Here is a 17,468-nt window from a genome sequence, read left to right on the forward strand (position 1 = left end):
TGTAACAAAGACGTCAAAACCAACCTTGGAGTGCCAGAAACTCTAATTCACTGAGGGTATTTACTTCGTAGATAAAGAAGATATACTCATAAGAAGAAGTATAAGGACAGATATTGGAGTTTCTGTATTGATTTATTCTTTGTGTCCTTTATCTCTTTACTTTCTCATCAAGAACTCACACAAAGTGTACCACTTTAACAAAGCCAGCCCTCTGCAAGCGCTGCATGTAGGTACTTCGGCGGCTGCCGACCGGAACAAAACGGAGGTTTCGTCTTAGTAGCAGTACCGGTGCGCCCACGCAAAATTCGCCATGGCTCCAGTAGCGGTACCTCTAGCTCCCCATTTCCAGCTGACAACGCATGCATGCCCAAGTCTTAGTGCCATGAAGGTAAGGAACCACCGGGGCTGAAGTCTTCCGCAACTATCAACTCCATTCCAGAGCAAACGCATCATGAGCACTGCCCAAAGCATTTAGTTTTAATCCTCTTCTTCCCCCTCCCGGCCGTTCCACCTCGCATCCTCGCATTCATCACCGAATAGACGAGATCCCCTGGCACTTCACGTGATTGTCTGCCAACCGAACCGAAGCCTGTGGGCAGTGTTTTCACACCTCTCCCAGCAACCGACGACAACGGCCCTTTGTACTCGACCTCGAGTGACCGAGACCATCATCAGATTGATACACAACTTCAGATCCAATGGACGCCCACGCATCACCGAACAAGACCACGACAAATCGTCGCAGGCATCCTAGAGGCAAGCCTGCCCCTCTCAAAGCCTATGCGTCAGAGAACGACGCCGCTAGCTACGGAGCCTCTCCCCATCACCACCACAAGACGCCTCAAACTCCAAAAAAGATACTCTCTGCTTCCCCTGCACTAGCGGAAAACTATAATGCGCAGGCTGGTGGCAAGCAACGAAACCGTAGCAACAAACCCAAGGGCAAAGTCGACGCTGCCTCTCCCAACTATCACCTGAGCAACAACCAGTCGCCTCCTAGAACGTCGCCGACCTCGAAGCCTGGTGTCAGCGCAGCATTTGCTGGTGCGACCTTTCATGCCTCGCCTGCTCCAGCCGACCTCCCCATTCCGAGCTTTCTAAAGTCCAACAGCGAGTCCCCGATGGTGCGAAAGAACAGGGGCGTCATCCCGCAACCATCCCCTCCGGCTACCGATTCAGAGGCACCCACGCCGTATCGACCCGCCTCTGCCTCTCAGCATCGCGAATCTCCTCTCGACTTCATGTTCCGAGCCCACAGAGAAGAAAAGGCTCGGCAGCAGTCTGACAACACTGCTGGCCCGGCCTCGTTGCTGGCCGGCATCATGTCTCCACCACACCACACGGACACACCCCTCTCCCCGTCCTCGTCCAACCTGGCACAGAACCGCCGTGCATACAGCCGACAGTCCTCTGGAGGCGCCGAGATATTTGAACTGGATGGTACCGGAAGCCAACACCTCGGCCCACCATTTTCAGCTCCCTACCAGGATCGGATCAATGCTGCTCGCAGTTTCACCTCAAACCCCCCGACTGCCCACACGACTCCCCAGCACACTCCAAGCGCCAACAGCAGCACGGCTGAGGATCCCACTGCAGCTCTCAAGAGGTTCCTTTTCTCCCCTCAGCCGTCCACAACATCAACCCCGTCCGCTGCCAACCTGCCGCCGCGCAACCCCGAATACTTTCCTAACAGCCAAGTGGACAGCTCGGGCTATGATAGCGCAGGCAGCATCCAGGCCATGGAGAACGATCTTCGACGGATTTTAAAGTTAGATATGGTTTCTGAGGGTCCGCCAGCCGAGCGGAGACTTTTTACTCGTTAATTGCGATTAACTTTTTCCCAATTTTTTTTTGCCTTGCATTTTCAACAAATATCGCTTCTTTGTTTCCCATCTTGGGTGATATATCATCGCTGCGGCTCACTGGGAAACGGTACTAAACATGTCCTTTCCCTCCTTTTCTTTGCTATGTCTTTCGCATCATCCTAGAACGGGATACAGTACGGCTGCCTACGTACGGCTTTCGGAGCACACGAAGGGTTTGTGTGTGTCTGTGTGTGGTTTGACTCTATGCAAGCTTTCGTTTCCTTTCTTTTGTTTCTTTTCAAATGGCCAAGGAGAAACTTGCATCGAAGATGCTTTGGGCGCAAGCAGGAGGGCGGATTTGCATATCAACTATGGTTTTTAAACTTTTTCTGTTCTATTTTTACACGGTACTTGGGAGGGATTTGACTCTGGATGTTACAAGAACATGTAACCTTGCATCAGGACGAAGATTTTTTTTTCTGCTTTGGGGCTTGACTATGTTCTGGTTTTCATGATACCCGAGGAGTCATGGGCGGAATGCTGGCAGGCTACCAGACGAAATCTTTTAGCACAGGCAGTGATTCCAACGCTTTCTTGTGCTGTTTGCTCTTTTCATCTTTTTTTTTTCTTTTCCTCTCGTTTGTTGTTTATTGACTTGCTTTCAAATCCTTTTTTTTCTTTTCTTTTGTTCACATTGGCATTGGGAGGATTTTGACGGAATGGGTATACTGGGCTGGGGCGGAGTTGTTTATGACAATTCCTCCTTTTTGTCGTCTGCTTTGCACGTTTCAGCTGCTCTTTTCTCGATTTTATCTTGTTCATTACTCTCGTTAACTTGGTCTTTTAATTGTCTCTCCTTTTACTTCTTAGTTTGTCCTTAGCGGATAATGTTTTGATATGATCATCTGTATGCTTAGGCTCAGCATTCATTTTACGTACATCACTCGTTTTATCTCAATGTCTTTTTGCATGAGTGGCGTGGCATGGCGTAGATAGCATTGTGATTTAAGCCTTGCATTTCCACATGCGAGCTTGTTGCACGACGTTTCACTTTCATTGCGATAGCTTTCTACATAAGCATTTTCTTCCATCGTACTGAGCGTTTATTTTTGCATGTGATAGAGTAGGGAGATGACAGATTTGCGATTCCTTATATCTATTAGACGAAAGTACTTTCTAGACGGCCTTTTGTTTTCTCCTCTTCTTTTCTTCCCGCGAGAAGAGTTTCCCGTGGGAGACTAGGAGGTACTTTACGAAAAAGTCTTGGGCGAAGTCGTCGAACTTTTGGTATGTTGCGCCGAGGCGGTAGGCGGCTGCTATGCCGCTGATGCAGGCGACTTCGTGCATGTTCTGTTGTGTTTTTGCATTCGTTAGCGGATATTTCATTTCTTACTTGGAGATGTTGTGTAAAGGGGATGGCATCTGTGGCGATGTGATAATATATGTAGTAGAAAAGGAGACAAAAGAGGGAGAGGGAGAGAACTTGTGTGCCAGTAGAAGGCGAGGGAAAAGACATACCACTAAGGTCCATGATCCGGCGAAATAGGTGTTGTTGTGACCCTGGAGAAACATGACACCTGGTACGACGCGGACGTAATGCTGCCAGCGGTGGCCGAGCTGATGCCACCAGTTGAGCTTGATGATTTTGGACTCGTCGATGCCGTCGATGGTCCAAAGATCACTCTTTTGTTTGTCAAGGAAGATGGTCTGGTAGACTGGCTCGGGAGGCGTTTCAGGGGAGGAAGATGCTTGATTTTGTTTGAATTGGTGTTGGTAGTTGCTGCAGTTGAAAGACATTTCGATGAGTCGTGGGTTTTGCTGATACGTGTACGTGTAATACATGGGATCGAAAGATTGATGCTTCGAACCAGAACCTGAACCTGACCCGGAACCAGAGCCAGAAGCATAACCAAGAGTAGGAGAATCTCCCTTGGCAGACGAGATTTGGTGGCATTGAGCTTCTGACTTGGGCTCTCCGCACAGCTCGGGCTTGAAGCGAGTTTCGTACTGCTTCGTAAAGTACTCGGAGTCGTGGTGGGTGACGGTGAGGTCGTCGTAGAAGGATGCGCCGCCGAGGACCAGTTTCTCGCGCCATGTTGCTGATTTCCCTAGGATGCGGAGGGCGTCGTCGGCGAGGACGCAGAGGACGAGGTTGTCGAAGTGTTCTGTGGTGATGTTGTCGGTGCTGTTGTCCTTGATGACGAGATCGACTCCTTTTTTGGATCGTGATGGGATGCTTTGGACTTCAGTGTCGGTTCTGATGGAGACGCCCTTTGCTATCAGGTCATTCTTCCATTTCTCGTAAAAGTTGTGTAAGCAGTCAAACGAGTACATGGTGGGTTGATTCGGCAGCAGAGTATCAGCATCGTAATCCCAGAGCTTCATGTTAGGATCGTTAAACAGCCGCTCAACAATTGCAGCGGGAACGTTTGCCGTCTGATTCCCCGTCCCGAGAAACAGGGCAATGAGCGGATAGACCATCTTGTCGCCAAAGTCCTTGCTGAAGAAGAAGAGGCGAAGCATGATGGAGATGGGCAACAGGCCGAGGACGGGCATGGTCCATTTGACGACCTTGAGGAAGACGCCGAACCGCTTGATGTCGGAGGAGTGCTGGGCGACGAGTTTGCTGGGGAAGCAGTTTGTCCAGAAGCCGGATTGGCCTTTGCCGAAGGAGACTTGGAGCTGGAGAGGCTGGGCTGGGAAGCCGTATTGGTTGAAGAAGTTGAAGGTGTGCTTGAAGATCTGGGGGAGATGGTTGTTAATTCATCATCACTCAGTGAGATATTTCATGTAATACCAAGGTATATATATATGTGTGAGAAAGATGAACTAACCTCAGATCCTCCTTGAACTCCATTATTCATCCATGATGCACCGAATCTTTTCTCATCGAGGGGGATGGATGTTGCTTGGCCTCCTACAACGCTGTTCTTTTCGAGAATCGTAACCTTGAAGTCTTCAGGGTGATTGGCAAGAGTTGCAGCACAAGACTGTGAAAATAGATATGAGTTAGTATCCATATAATAAAATGATATAGAGGCAACGGAGATGAAAGTTTAGTTATTTTACCATGCCTGCAGCTCCGCCTCCAACAATGACAATGTGGCGCGGTGTCTTTGTTTGGTTGCGAGAGGACATTTTCACTGTATGGAAATAAAAGATATATAGAGCAATATTACTTCTGAGAGCGTATTGAGATAAATTGTTATCATGAAATTGTTGAACTACGGACAGTAAAGGGATTTTGTTTTTATATGATTTGAGACGAGGCTTCGTGGACGTCATTGTCCGATGCGCGTGTCGTCCAAGGCGCCGCCATGATCGGAAACCTTGTCAAGCAAGGGAGGGGGAAAATGCATGACGGCTGTATCTAACTACTGATTGATTCAGTCTTAGTAGTCTATCTAGTAGTAAAATAATTGCATGTGTAAACAATTTCAAAGTAAGGAGGCTCTAATGCTGTCTTCTTTCTGCTCACATGCTGATTACAGGTGCGTGCATCTACTGTATGTGCGTATTAGTGTACGTTCATTCACATGCTCTGGAAGCCTCGAATACCCAACTACAAGCCCCAGCACAAATACCCTTATTAAGCTATCAATTCATCCATCGCTGTAGATTCAACCCTTTACAAAGCACAAATTCATTTCATCTGCTCCAATTGAAGCCCCCTAAATAGCTCTTCTCGCCCTGCATTCAACTACACAGCAATCCATCCAAAGAAACACCCCCCACGTGACAGCGCGCCTGCCTGATTCACGCAACTGGAAAGACAGGGATCACGCCGTGACTGACGCAAACGATCACGACCAAAATCACGTTAACAAATGCGGTGAAATTTTTTTGGCCCCCAAGTTGGATCAATAAGCTTGGTTCAACGACATTCCGGGTGCGACATATTGTGTTCACTTCTTGTAATCCGACCGCATTGAGACATGGCGAAGCCGGAGGGCCGCGTGCCTGAGCTGGCGGACGATGCCGACGACGACGAGGCTCTGCGATACGCGATAGCGCTGTCGTTGCAGGATGAGGCGAATTCACCGGTGGTGATTGTCGATTCGGATGATGACGATGATGAGACAAAGGCGGGCTCTTCGAGGTCAACTCAGCAGATGTGGTCGCAGACACAGACACAGACACAATCATCACAGACACAGACGACGCAGGCATCACAGTCACAGCATCAGTCTCAGTTTGGCAGCCTCCTTCTTGACCGCAAGGCCATGGAGCAAGAACGTCTCAACCGCCTCGCTAAACGCCAACGTTCACCCACTGATGACGGGAACGACGACGACGATGTGGTCGAGGTCCCTCCGCCCAAGAAGCAAGCCAGAACAGCTCCGGAGCCCATGAGCAAGATCACCAGCAAAGCAAAAGTAACAGAGTCAGTTACGACGAGCAACATCACAAGCAGCAGCAGCAGCACCAGAAGCAACTTACCGTACCCAAACGGCACCGTCAAACGGACATGGTCTCGCGGCTGCCCACGAACAGGCGACGAAATCACCATCGAGGAAGTCTTTCAAAAAGACCAGCTGGAGCTCGCCGTGCTGTCGTCTTTCCAGTGGGACGAAGAGTGGATGATTTCCAAGCTCGACATCAGGAGGACAAAGATACTGCTACTAGCATTCGCCAAGGACGAAGCTCAGGTACCCTTCCTTTCCCGCCCCTGACGTTCCCTCTCCCTCTCCATCTCCTATCTCCGCTCTCCGCTCTCCGGGCATCAAACCTTCTGCGGCCGTCAAGTTGCTGACAGGTAACCTCGTATAGAAGAACCTTATGCGTGGTAACGTCCCCTCCAACATCAAGTTCTGCTTCCCGCCGATGCATGGCCCTGGAGCGATGCACTCAAAATTACAGCTGCTCAAGTTTACGGACCGCCTCCGTGTCGTCATCCCAACGGGCAACCTTGTGCCGTATGACTGGGGAGAGACCGGGGTCATGGAAAACGTCGGTATTCCCCTCTCCCTCCCCGGCCACTCTGATATCATATTATTATTCCTCAGCCTTTTTGGCTTTTTTGTCTTTTCCCATACTAACCAGGGGCATTCTCGTTCTTGTCTACGTGCAGATGGTATTTCTAATTGATCTCCCAAGACTGGAGGACCCCGCTGCCAGTCCGCCGCAGACGCCGACTGGATTCTATACCGAGCTAGTATACTTCCTCCAGGCAACGGGCGTCGGCGAGAAGATGGTTGCCAGCCTATCAAACTACGACTTTTCCAAGACGTCAGATATCGCTTTCGTCCATACCATGTGCGTGCTTTCCAGGGATGTACCCGAGAGGGGCAGGGGGACGAGAAACAAGACAAATTGCCCCTCCTTTTGACCGACGTTGTATTACTGACCGGAATCAAACCTCATCTTTTAGACCCGGAAGCCACACGGGAAGAGCAGCAGAACGCACAGGTTGGTCTTGACAAAACCCGAGGTGTTATGAGTCGAGTGGGAACTTGCCATCGCTGACTGTTGCCTGCAAAAGGGTATTGTGGCCTCGGTGCCAGTGTAGCGGCCCTCGGCTTAGCCAATCCCGAACCTGTCGAAATCGACCTTGTGGCACGTTTTCTACGATAGATATCCACTGGGATGGGATGGAGTTGCTAATGGTAAGGCCTAGTGTGCGTCGTTGGGATCGATCAACCGCGGGTTGGTAGAGGCGATATACAATGCCTGTCGAGGTAAAACGGCCCAGCATGACGGATTCCCACCTGCTTACTCCCCTTGACCAACATATTCTTTAGGTGATGACGGCATCGATAATTACAACAACTCCGGGGGCGCTAGCTCAAGGTCAAGACCGGCCAGAAAACCGGCAGAGACGACGTCCTCAAAGGAGCTCAAAGACCGGTTCCGGATCTACTTCCCTACGGACCAGACAGTGGCCCGAAGCAGAGGCGGACGCAATGTAAGTTATCATGGGCCTCCCGAGGTCATTATGCTTGATCAGCAAGCGTTATTTCTGGCCCCGGCTTACGACAGTTCATAACTGATAATTGACAATGACAGGCGGGAGGCACAATCTGCGTCCAGGCCAGGTGGTGGCGGTCGCCTAATTTTCCAAGAGAGCTGGTGCGGGATGTCATCACTCGTGACCGGCTCCTCATCCACAGTAAAGTGATATTCGTGCGTCGGGTCGGAGATGGCCAAGCGACGCGGCAACCGCCAGGCTGGGCCTATGTAGGGAGCGCAAATCTTTCCGAGAGCGCCTGGTGAGTCTTGAGAGTTTTCTACCACACACCCGGTTCCCTTTCCCTTGTTTGTGCTTGCTGATGGGCACTTGGTGACTTAGAGGCTGACTGTGCCCGCCGCCGCCGTTGTGACGGCCGCTGGGGGTGGTTTTCTTAGGGGCCGGCTATCTAGAGACAAGTCTACGGGAGGCATCAAGATGAATTGTCGCAACTGGGAGTGCGGAGTGATCATCCCGGTACCTGAGTCAAAAGCAAAGAGTGTTGACAAGACACGGGCTAGCGCCGACATGGCCATGTTTGCGGGGACGGTTCCTGTTCCAATGCAAGTTCCCGGGCCTGCGTACGCATCAAATGACCAGCCCTGGCTTTATCCAGGAGCCTGAATTGTGTTTGATTGAGCGATTTGAGCGATTTGAGGGTCATGCGTAGCCCTTTTTTTCTGGAGCCCTTGCCAAAAACCAGGGGTCCCTGAAAGCAGGTCCGCTATGCTTACAGATTTCGACAACGGCACGAAGAAAGATGACTTTTGATAGATGTGTGTAAGATCCCTGGGAAAACCCAAAAAAACATGTGGTCAGAAGCGCAGAACATGCTTGCTTGCAGATAGCGTGCGGCCTGCATGAGTGGGGTAGGAAACAAAACCTTGTGGAGATGTTTTCCGCTGATAGGCTGGCCCAGATGTGACCAGGGCGCAGTGATCTGAAGAATGATACGATGGCAAGGATGCTGGAAATATGGAGCAGCACTCCACCGCGGCAAGGCAAGGCGCAAGGCGCAAGGCTCGACGGTTCGTTTCCTTTGGTCTGGACGGAGAGAGGTTGCTGTTGGAGGATGGATCGATGGATCCCCCCCGGCCTACGAGACGAGAGACGGAGCAATGGCCCACCGTCTTCGTCCCCATGTGGGTTGCGATGTGTGAGCCGGGATCATGTTTATGAGCGCTATAGGCGTCAACGAGAGCGGCTTTTTTTTTTCTCAACAACCAGACCGGCCCGGTTCCCAAGATCAGGTCATCGGAGAGCAATAACGAGTTACACCCATGAATGGGCTTGCCAGAATCACAAGGAAATCTGGGTGTGCGCTCTCCTCGGCCGACGATGTGGCTTGCGCCCAGAAAAACAAGCCGGGCTAATTCATGACAACGAACGGGCTGAGTTGAGAGAGAGGAATCGAAGGCGAAAAAGCCATGTGTTGTATGTAGCTAGCATGGCTTTGGGAGGGACTTGGCACCTCTTTGGACAAGACCTTTTCCCCTCTAATTCGATGGCGTATATGGAACCAATCACGGACGGAATCACAAGAGAAACAGCTTGTTTGTGGCCAGTAGTCGACTGCAAGCAAAATGTTTCGTTTCGTGCTAAAAGGCTTTTTGGTCCAACCACCTTTGAATGAAGTGCTCTGCGAACTACTTCCTTGGCTTGAGTAGCTGCTTGGCTTTGCTAAATCCAGCGCAAGTTCTCTAAGAATGACAAGAAATGAATAGATCAGAATTCAGGTTCCTCGCTTGGAGAGGCCGACGAAACTACGCGCAGCTAGCTAATGTGGGTGCATTATAGGTAGGTCTAGGTAGTGTGTATGTGTATGTTCGTTTCATTTTAATGGCATTGGCACTGACAAAGAAAATGAGTTGACCGAGCCCGATTTGGCGGTGCCTTGCGAAAATATGACTGATAGGAAAAAAAAAAATCCCAGGTTGCGGAGATGACGGCCTTTGAAGGAAATACAGGAAATACAAATTAGAATACTTGCTTGTCATAGACAAAGTAGTGCCGGTGCCGGTGAGATCGATTATGATAGAAGTGTCCCAAAAAAATATGATCTGTAACGTCAGCACGGGCAGACGAGGAGGAGGGGAAGACAAGGGTGCTAGCCATGCTTAAGTCATCGCGAACTACGCTTAGTTCTTTGTGGTTTAACGACTAGAAAGCAGTTCGCCGGTTCTCATTTGTCGTGCGTGAAATCGGGGCTTTTTGATGGAGGGTGGGAGAGGGGGAGGGGGGAAAGTTGCCAAGGGGTCTTCTTTCTTTCGCTGCTGCTATTTTCCTGGGTGCTTTGGTCTTTTGGGTTGTTTCTTGATGGAGGGGTGTGTGCGTTGAGTAGCATGTGGTGAAATGAAGTGTGTGTGTGTTGAAGAAAAGAGATGAGTGTGTGTGTGTGTGAGTGCTGCATCTTGGTGTTCGTTTCGCTTGCACTTGCAGCTATCGAATGCATCAAGGAGCCGTGGAAGCCGTGTTGGTGCCTTTTTTTTTATTGTTTTTCTCTTTTGAAGGACCTTGATGGTATTGGCGCTGCATGTGTCTGCTTCAGGCTCAGGCGGAACTAGTTTGATCTATGATGACGAGAGGATTCTCTCAGAATTGGCGTTGACTATTGTTTTGGGCGTTTTTGTTGATGGTGGTGTTGGTGTTCATCAAGCAACATGAAAAAATAAAAATCTCCCCGAAGTTGGCCGTGATAACCAATTAGTCTTGCCGTCATATTCTGCTTTTTTCGGTCTCTTCCTGCTCCATTCCCAACGTCACTTACACGATGACAAGATAAAAGAGCAATCAGTGGCTGTGCAAAGCAACGCCGTTACAGTAAGATGTGTCTGGACTCTGGTGAATGGATGAGGAGGAGATGAAGGATATCAGTTGCGGCTTGCACGAGTGATCATCGGATGGCGCCGGTGGTGAAACAGGGGAGTCAAGATGACGAAAAAACGACGAGTAACAAAAAGACAAAAAGACGGTATTAGTTTGCATTGGTACCCCGTATCGTGACTTTTGTTCCAGTCCAGTCCAGAGTCCTATGGGGGAGAGACGGCTCAGTTAGTAGGTAGTTTTGCAGCTGTTGTTGGCCGAGAGCAGGACGATACGATACTACTAGGTAGGTAGATACCAGATAGATAGGGCACACAGCGGCCTGAATCTGGATAAGATGGATAGCGATGGCCACAGCCACAGACGAGGCGAGACGAAGTCAATGGAGGAAGAAACGAGGCTACTAGAGGCTGGACAAGTTGCAGTGGAATGACGAGCCGTTCGCTGCAGTGGTTCTTGGTTGCTTGGCCCAGTTCGCCCAGTTGAGTGGCTCCCAGTGGTTCCCAGTTGGCTCCAGTTGGTTCTCAGTGGTTCGCCGGCCGGGCTTTTTGGGCTCATGCAGGCACTCCGATTGGCTCATGGCCCGTGCGTGTGAGAGAGGGGGCTTGAGGGGGAGCTTCTGGGGAGGCGCTTTTTGCGGCGCTGTGCTGGGCAAGCTGCGGTTCGCTTTCGGGACGTATCCCCGACCCAGCCGTGTTAGTGGCTGCGTAGAGTTTGCCAGCCCTGCGATAACTGCGGCTCCGTCCAGGTACTTATCTCTGAGGGCGGTGGAGCCTTTTGAGGCAGCAACCCTGGCGATCCAATTTTCTGCTAGCGCGTGCGATCTGGTTTCCACCATCCGAAATCTAGCCCCAGTTCGAATGGGTTGATTGAGCGCAGATTGGCCGGTCGCGAGCAGGTACGAGAGCAGTACAGCTGAAGATGTCGAGTTGTGCCGTGTTTTGCTACAAGTTGCTACAGGTTAGCCCGAGTACTTCTCCGTACGAGTACTAGCACCGACTCGAGTTCCCCTCGAATGGCTGGCTGTTGGATGTTGGATGGCTGTTGGTTCTACTGCTTGCTTCCCTGCCTGAGGCGCCCGCTTGGCCCCATGGAGCCCTGGAGAGCTGAGCGATATACGACAGTGTGGACAGGCACGAGTGAGTATGTACCGGCGCTGTACTTGGCCGTGACGTGACAGTCTGCACATACTGGCACATACATGGCCTGACCTGAACTTGCCTGACATACCTAGTAGGTAGACATGGGTGTGCTAAGCGAGCAGCAAGCAACGCTGCCACGCGGCCAGACCAGCATGTGATGAAGACACAATATGATAAGTGAGATTCTTGGCGGATTGGCGATGCAGGTACGCTGCATTTTGACAATGACAGTGGCAATGTCAATGTCATTTGCCGCTTCTTTCCACAGCGCTTGCTCGTCTCGTGGCCTGGCCTGGCATCTTGTAATTTATTTTGTCTTCTTTTTTTTCCAACCTTTTTTTTTTTGAATCGCACCCAGCCGGCCAGGACAAGGACAAGAAAGCGCATGGTGCGCGCATGGCTCGTGTCGGCCACTTCCGCGAGCCGGGTGGCCGCCAGACAAACTCTGAACCACAAGCTTTTGCGTGTTCCTGAATTCTAAAAAGACAAGCAACAATGGTGTCCCACACGCACAAGTTACACATCATATTCTCGTCGCAGAGCATTAGGAAATAGATACGCATTCTTGTGTGTGCGCGCGGGCAGAGAGACAGAGACAGAGTGCGAAGGAAAGCGAAGGCACAACATACTGTAGAGCCAGCCTCTGCCAAGGGAGCCGGACACGCAGACCGGTCTCATTCGCAGGGTGGCGGGCTTGGGCGCAGACGAACCACTGGGGCAGCCCTCTCTGGATCGACGGAAAATTCGGCGAGCGAAGGAAGCTGGCTGAAGATTTGATGCTCATTGGACAGTTATTGCCGACCCAGACCAGATACATTACGTGCTGCCAGATTGGCCGGAAAGATGCACGACTCACTCTGACGGGTCAAAGAAGCGGAGAGCGGGCTTCTCTCTTTCTCCAAGCCATAAGAGCGAGCGAGTGAGCGACAGCCAACCAGCACCGCCAGCCCAGCCCAGCCCAGCCATTCAGCGAGCTTTGCCGGGCTTTCGCACCCTCTTGCTCCCCTCAGGGTGTGTATCCACGCTAAGAGGCTTATTCCAGCCCTATCCAACTCCTAGCGCTATTGGGGGGCGTTTGCTTAGCAGCTTGGGTTGTTTGGTGGGTGTTTTTGGTTGGAGCATGGTGGCGAACGGCCGTGGGGCGGCGAACTTGGATCGCCAAACCACGGAGCAGGGTGAGCTCTAGTTTGCTAGTGTGCTCGAGCAATGTTAGTCACGGCAACGCCGCTACGAAACGAGAGATGAGAGAGAGAGCTCGGGGCTATTTTTTGAGAAATCCGGAGAAGGGCAGGGCAGGGAGGTGAAATCCTGGGAACGGCGTCATCAGCCAGGGGGGAAGAGCGAGAGCCAACGGTAGGGCGATGAGTTTGATGTGATCTTGGCGTCCTTGGCTTTGCGATTTGACAGGGGAATACGAGGATGAGTAAGGCAATGCAGGTATACTTGCGGGTAAGTACGCGGTCATATCTCCGATCAAGAGCCGCAACAGTTGTTAGTCATAGGCAGAGCGAGGCGCAGAGCACGCCGTGGCGGGCAGAAGAAAAAAGAAACTTGCAAGCCGTACGAGTACGAAGTATACGCGCATACAAAGCCATATCGTCAGTATCTCTTTGCACGGGCCGGGCAACTGCCGGGGTTGTGCGCATCATTGGGGCCCGTGTGTTCAAAAACTTCCTCATTCCCTGGCTTTCTTGTCCCGCCTTGCTACGATAAGCGATAAAACAAGGCGGGCATGGGTCGATCAACTGTGAACCGGGTTACCGTTACCGGGCTATTAATACATTCAAATTCAAGCCAATGTTTCGAAGCTCTTTTGTTGAGGCTCAATGAGGGGTCTTTTTTGGAGGGGGCTTTTGAATCGAGGCCCACGATCGTCGATTTGCTCGATCGTAAGGCCAGGGCCCAGCCTTCAAGCCATGACGATGTTATACGGCACGACACAACTCAAAGCAACAAGGCGGAGAGCGCCGACATCAGCAACCCACGTATGTCCCCTTGCTTTTCTGGTTGAACGAACACGAAGAGACTAGTCGTATACAGTAGAGAGTGTGATTGAGGGCAATAAGCTGCATATTCGAAGCGTCCGCCGTGTGTGGTATCAAGGGCTCAGTTTTCTCTCACAAACCGAACAAACCACCAGCATCTATCGCAGCAGTAGCACGACCCGATACCGATTCGAGGCGATAAAAACCACGCCGTAAGGCTCGCACTAGGACGGGCACCGCCAACTTCTGCTGCATATCTAACTCGTAGTCACAGTATCGAGCATGTACTTTGCTGCCTTGCTAACAAAGTACAGTACAGTAGTGCCATCATTTTGCTCATAAACCTGGACGGCCGCAGCCCCTCCCCTCCAGCGCGGAAACGGCTGGTTGCGGGAGCAGCAAGTTCGGTGCCTCACCTTTTTTAGGCGCCTCCACCAACCACTTGGTGCTAGGTAGCTTGGGCTTTTGGGCTTGGCTGGCTTTGGGCAAAACAAAAACCGCGGCCACGCTCGCGGAGCATCCTAGCAACAAAAAAGTAGCGCCCAGCCCAGCAGAGGGAGAGGGAGAACAGTGGGGAAAACAAGAACGAAGGGAGCGTTGGACCTAGCCCAGCCCAGCACCAGCGCGGCCCTTATGCCGGTACTATACGAAGCGTGCAGTGACGCTCTGTGAGCTGTCGCTGTGTCTCTGTCTCGTCGTTGGCCTTTTATCCGCGGCAGGATTGAAATTAGAGCTGCAGATGTGCATTGGCCGTTAGCAGCGTGTCTCGTGTCATTAGGTAAACTGGCATTGGCTGGAACCATACGGAACCAATGCATTGTCATGCTCGTGCATTTGAAGCAAGCACCTTTTCTCTCGTGTCTCTCCTCTTCTTCCCCGGCATACCTACTTGCAACAGGGTATCATCATTATCACTACCCGTAATCGGAGCCATTGATTGCATCGAGATGCCTCTGCGCACAGTACGGTGGCTAGTCTCCGCGAATGGGTCTTCCAAATCGACGTGTCCGGGTCTCAGAGTCACGTTTCCCCTCTCCGTCTCCGTTTGTTGTTGCAAAAGGCGTCCATGTTGGCGAGATGACGCTGAGCGGCGTTTTCCCAGTCCAGCCTCGTTTCGTTGTCTGAAGCTTGACCAGAACCAGCCGTATCTTCCAAATGTCATCTGCTTTATGTCATGGTCCATGGTAGCTGTTTGGTGTAGTACTTGCAAGCCAGTCACTTGGCACTCAGCACTTGGGCTGCTAGTACAAACGGGCGAGGTACAGTAGCATCGAAAGGGCGCCCCTCCTCTCTGTTCGCCCACTTTGCGCCCACCTTGTGTCGTTCGGCCGCCTCATTTCTTTCCCCTCCCTTTTTTCTGCTTGTACTTGCGCCTAACATGCAAGAGGCGGAGGGGCATCTATCTTGACTGCGCTCTCTGGCGTCGTTGCGCTCTCTGGTCTGCACAGCCCCTTTGGAGGATCTTTTTTATCTTGATATCTTTTATATTCATATTTTTTTCAATATGTTTCTCTTGTATCTTGCTCATAGTAATTTGCCAGTAAAAAGTAGCGCCGATGCACGGTAAGGCAATCGGCTCAGATCTCCTTTGCTCAGCGGGTCCGACGCTACGGTGCGGTGCACAGGCCCCGAGTGCGATTCCTGCCTGCTATGTAGGTACATATCAGTCAATGCCACTGCATGGTTTCCCTCTATACTTTTTGTGCCTGAACGCTGCCAAAATGCAATGGACAAAACTTGTCGAGGTCAATTGAGAAAATGCGATCGAGTCTGGTCTGCCACGAGTTTGCTTGACTTTGGTGGCCGTGATGCTTTGAGCCATCCGCTGCCATGCCGCTGCTACGAAGAAAACAGTGCAATAACAAGAAGCATCATCGCATCTGAGATCGAGGGCCAGTTGAGTAGACAACTGGGAGTGCAAAGCACCTTGTCCCGGCTAATAGCCCAGACTGCTGGTAAAAGGGCCCTTGACCCTGCTGTCGGCAGTTGCGGGAAATGGGGCCCAAGCACCCACGTCTCCGGGGGGCCGCGCTAAACCCAAGCAGCTGCAGTGGTCGATGCACGGAGGAGGAGGTACCACTCCGTCCTGTACTTGTGCTTGCCCGTACTGGGCTGTAATCAAAAGATGAGATGACTTAGCATTTAGTACATGTAATCAGTCAGTGAAATTTCAAGGAAAATATTATTATCAAATTGCTCTGCTACCACACACATACACTAGACACACATGGACACACACACACACACGCACCGCATCGGTGCTACTGGCGCGCGCACTTGGTTGCTAGCTGTGCTGACCTGGCTGCCAGCGATCCGGCTGCTCGCGCTACTCCAGGTACGTCGTCGCGACGCTGGCACAGTCGGTACTGTGGAGGTACCTGGCCGACTCTGGGTCCAGTGGTAGGCGCTACGCCGACTTGTGCCCGCGTCGCCCGCACCCAGCCGTGTATCGCCTACATCTTGTCCTCCTCTGGGTCTTGTCGCTTCCCTGGGTCGCATCCGCATTGGGTCCAAATCGGTCTCGCTCAAGCCACGGCTTGCCAGACCCACCGCACCACATCCAGGGCGTCCTTTGGTACGATACACTTTCGCTTTTTTCCTCCACTTTGCACCGCCCAAGCAATCCAAGGTACCGCACCGCACGCAAGGTATCAAGGTACCAAGACCCAGCAACGGAACGAGGGGACCCAAAAGGTATGCCGCATGTAGACGCACCCGTGCCGGTACCTGGCTGCCCACCCTCCCTCCGCCCTGGCCGCCGGTACACACCCTCCGACACCAGCTCATCTGTACCTGCCTACCTAACTGCGGTCTGCGGGTGGGGCCCGACGCCAGCTCTCGTTCTGCCGCTCTCGAAGCAACTCCAACGCCCCTCTTCTCCGGCCTCGTTCTCCCTCATTCTTTTGCAACATTGGATTTTTCTTGCTTTTGGTCCCCAGCGAATTGCGCCGCTGTCCAGATAAACCTGCGCTCTCCAGCAATTGGGCTTTTTTAACAGCTGCGCTGCCCTGAGATTGCGCTGCCCGGACAGCCAAAAAGAAAAAAAAATAAGGCGAGAGAAAAGCCACCACCGCCTCCTGTGACGAATTACTGGCTCATACAACGCCCTCTTATCTCTTCTCTCGGTATTTTTTTTTTATTGCAGTTGCCTGCGGCACTGCTTCGGGCCCCGATCTCTTCATCGTTGCTTGCTGCTCTTTTCGTATTTGGGGGCCCTATATAACTTGATCGTCGCCAGTTCTCTGCCTCGGCTTTTACTTCGTCTTGTTCCTTGCGCAGAAAACAACTTACCACTATCGTCCACCAACTACTTCCCACGTACCTACTCCCTACACACTACTCCCTAATACCTATCCCCTACTTCACTTCCGCTTCTATCTTCACATTCAATATCACTGCCGCTGCCATCTCTCTCCTTACTGGCAACTGCTTCAGCGGCAGTAACAGCTCCGGCTTCGCGCCCCGGATCTGATCTTGAACGTGATAGATATCAACCTTTACACTTCGGCAGTGACGCCGATCCGTCTCTTCCCAAGCTTTCCACCAGACGGCTTCCGCTTCACCACTCCCGCTCCCTCAAAGTTCAGCTTGGCAACGTCAAACAAACCCAAACTCAACACAAATTCAACTCCCTCTCTCCTTTGCTCGAGTCAGTGTCCGTCATCAGCGATATCGAACCGGCAGCTCTACTCGTACCTTGCCGGCCTTTGACATCCGACTTGTCTCCGACAACGATAGCTTTGCCCCCCCGGCCCTGGCTTGGTAC

At 51.7% G+C, this 17,468-nt stretch overlaps 5 protein-coding genes across 5 annotated transcripts; 4 read left to right on the forward strand and 1 right to left on the reverse strand.

Moving 5' to 3' along the window:
• The first annotated feature begins 619 nt into the window (after window positions 1-619).
• On the forward strand, window positions 620-1,965 carry V8C40DRAFT_133131 (uncharacterized protein). The gene has a single exon (XM_083211081.1). The coding sequence runs from the start codon at window positions 699-701 to the stop codon at window positions 1,821-1,823; it is 1,125 nt and encodes a 374-aa protein (XP_083067443.1). The 5' UTR covers window positions 620-698; the 3' UTR covers window positions 1,824-1,965.
• Window positions 1,966-2,369, forward strand: V8C40DRAFT_133132 (uncharacterized protein). The gene has a single exon (XM_083211082.1). It carries the CDS (start codon window positions 2,108-2,110, stop codon window positions 2,318-2,320), a length of 213 nt encoding a protein of 70 aa, XP_083067444.1. The 5' UTR covers window positions 1,966-2,107; the 3' UTR covers window positions 2,321-2,369.
• A 612-nt stretch (window positions 2,370-2,981) lies between these two features.
• Window positions 2,982-4,943, reverse strand: V8C40DRAFT_278389 (NAD(P)/FAD-dependent oxidoreductase; the record flags this gene model as incomplete). The annotated part of the gene is made up of 4 exons (XM_083221060.1): window positions 2,982-3,155; window positions 3,324-4,547; window positions 4,640-4,795; window positions 4,875-4,943. The coding sequence occupies 4 exons, from the start codon at window positions 4,941-4,943 to the stop codon at window positions 2,982-2,984; spliced, it is 1,623 nt and encodes a 540-aa protein (XP_083067445.1).
• Window positions 4,944-5,413: 470 nt separating this feature from the next.
• V8C40DRAFT_133170 (tyrosyl-DNA phosphodiesterase-domain-containing protein) lies at window positions 5,414-8,542 on the forward strand. Its single transcript, XM_083211083.1, has 9 exons — window positions 5,414-6,454; window positions 6,576-6,755; window positions 6,877-7,061; window positions 7,177-7,214; window positions 7,288-7,361; window positions 7,423-7,483; window positions 7,547-7,710; window positions 7,812-8,014; window positions 8,151-8,542. Exons 1-9 carry the CDS (start codon window positions 5,741-5,743, stop codon window positions 8,374-8,376), a joined length of 1,845 nt encoding a protein of 614 aa, XP_083067446.1. The 5' UTR covers window positions 5,414-5,740; the 3' UTR covers window positions 8,377-8,542.
• V8C40DRAFT_133187 (uncharacterized protein) lies at window positions 8,402-9,695 on the forward strand. Its single transcript, XM_083211084.1, has 2 exons — window positions 8,402-9,549; window positions 9,621-9,695. The coding sequence occupies exon 1, from the start codon at window positions 8,708-8,710 to the stop codon at window positions 9,383-9,385; it is 678 nt and encodes a 225-aa protein (XP_083067447.1). The 5' UTR covers window positions 8,402-8,707; the 3' UTR covers window positions 9,386-9,549; window positions 9,621-9,695.
• Window positions 9,696-17,468: the final 7,773 nt, after the last annotated feature.

The sequence above is a fragment of the Trichoderma camerunense genome (genome assembly GCF_050948025.1).
Source record: "Trichoderma camerunense strain CBS 138272 chromosome Unknown V8C40scaffold_29, whole genome shotgun sequence".
NCBI lineage: Eukaryota > Fungi > Ascomycota > Sordariomycetes > Hypocreales > Hypocreaceae > Trichoderma > Trichoderma camerunense.

What these genes read in the sequence shown, in the direction of transcription:
- V8C40DRAFT_133131 (XM_083211081.1), top strand. Translation starts at nt 699, where the DNA reads ATGGACGCCCACGCATCACCGAACAAGACCACGACAAATCGTCGCAGG.
- V8C40DRAFT_133132 (XM_083211082.1), top strand. Translation starts at nt 2,108, where the DNA reads ATGGCCAAGGAGAAACTTGCATCGAAGATGCTTTGGGCGCAAGCAGGA.
- V8C40DRAFT_133170 (XM_083211083.1), top strand. Translation starts at nt 5,741, where the DNA reads ATGGCGAAGCCGGAGGGCCGCGTGCCTGAGCTGGCGGACGATGCCGAC. An exon ending in GATATACAATGCCTGTCGAG is followed by an intron (nt 7,484 to 7,546) that starts GTAAAACGGCCC and finishes CATATTCTTTAG; the next exon opens with GTGATGACGGCATCGATAAT. An exon ending in GAAGCAGAGGCGGACGCAAT is followed by an intron (nt 7,711 to 7,811) that starts GTAAGTTATCAT and finishes TGACAATGACAG; the next exon opens with GCGGGAGGCACAATCTGCGT.
- V8C40DRAFT_133187 (XM_083211084.1), top strand. Translation starts at nt 8,708, where the DNA reads ATGGCAAGGATGCTGGAAATATGGAGCAGCACTCCACCGCGGCAAGGC.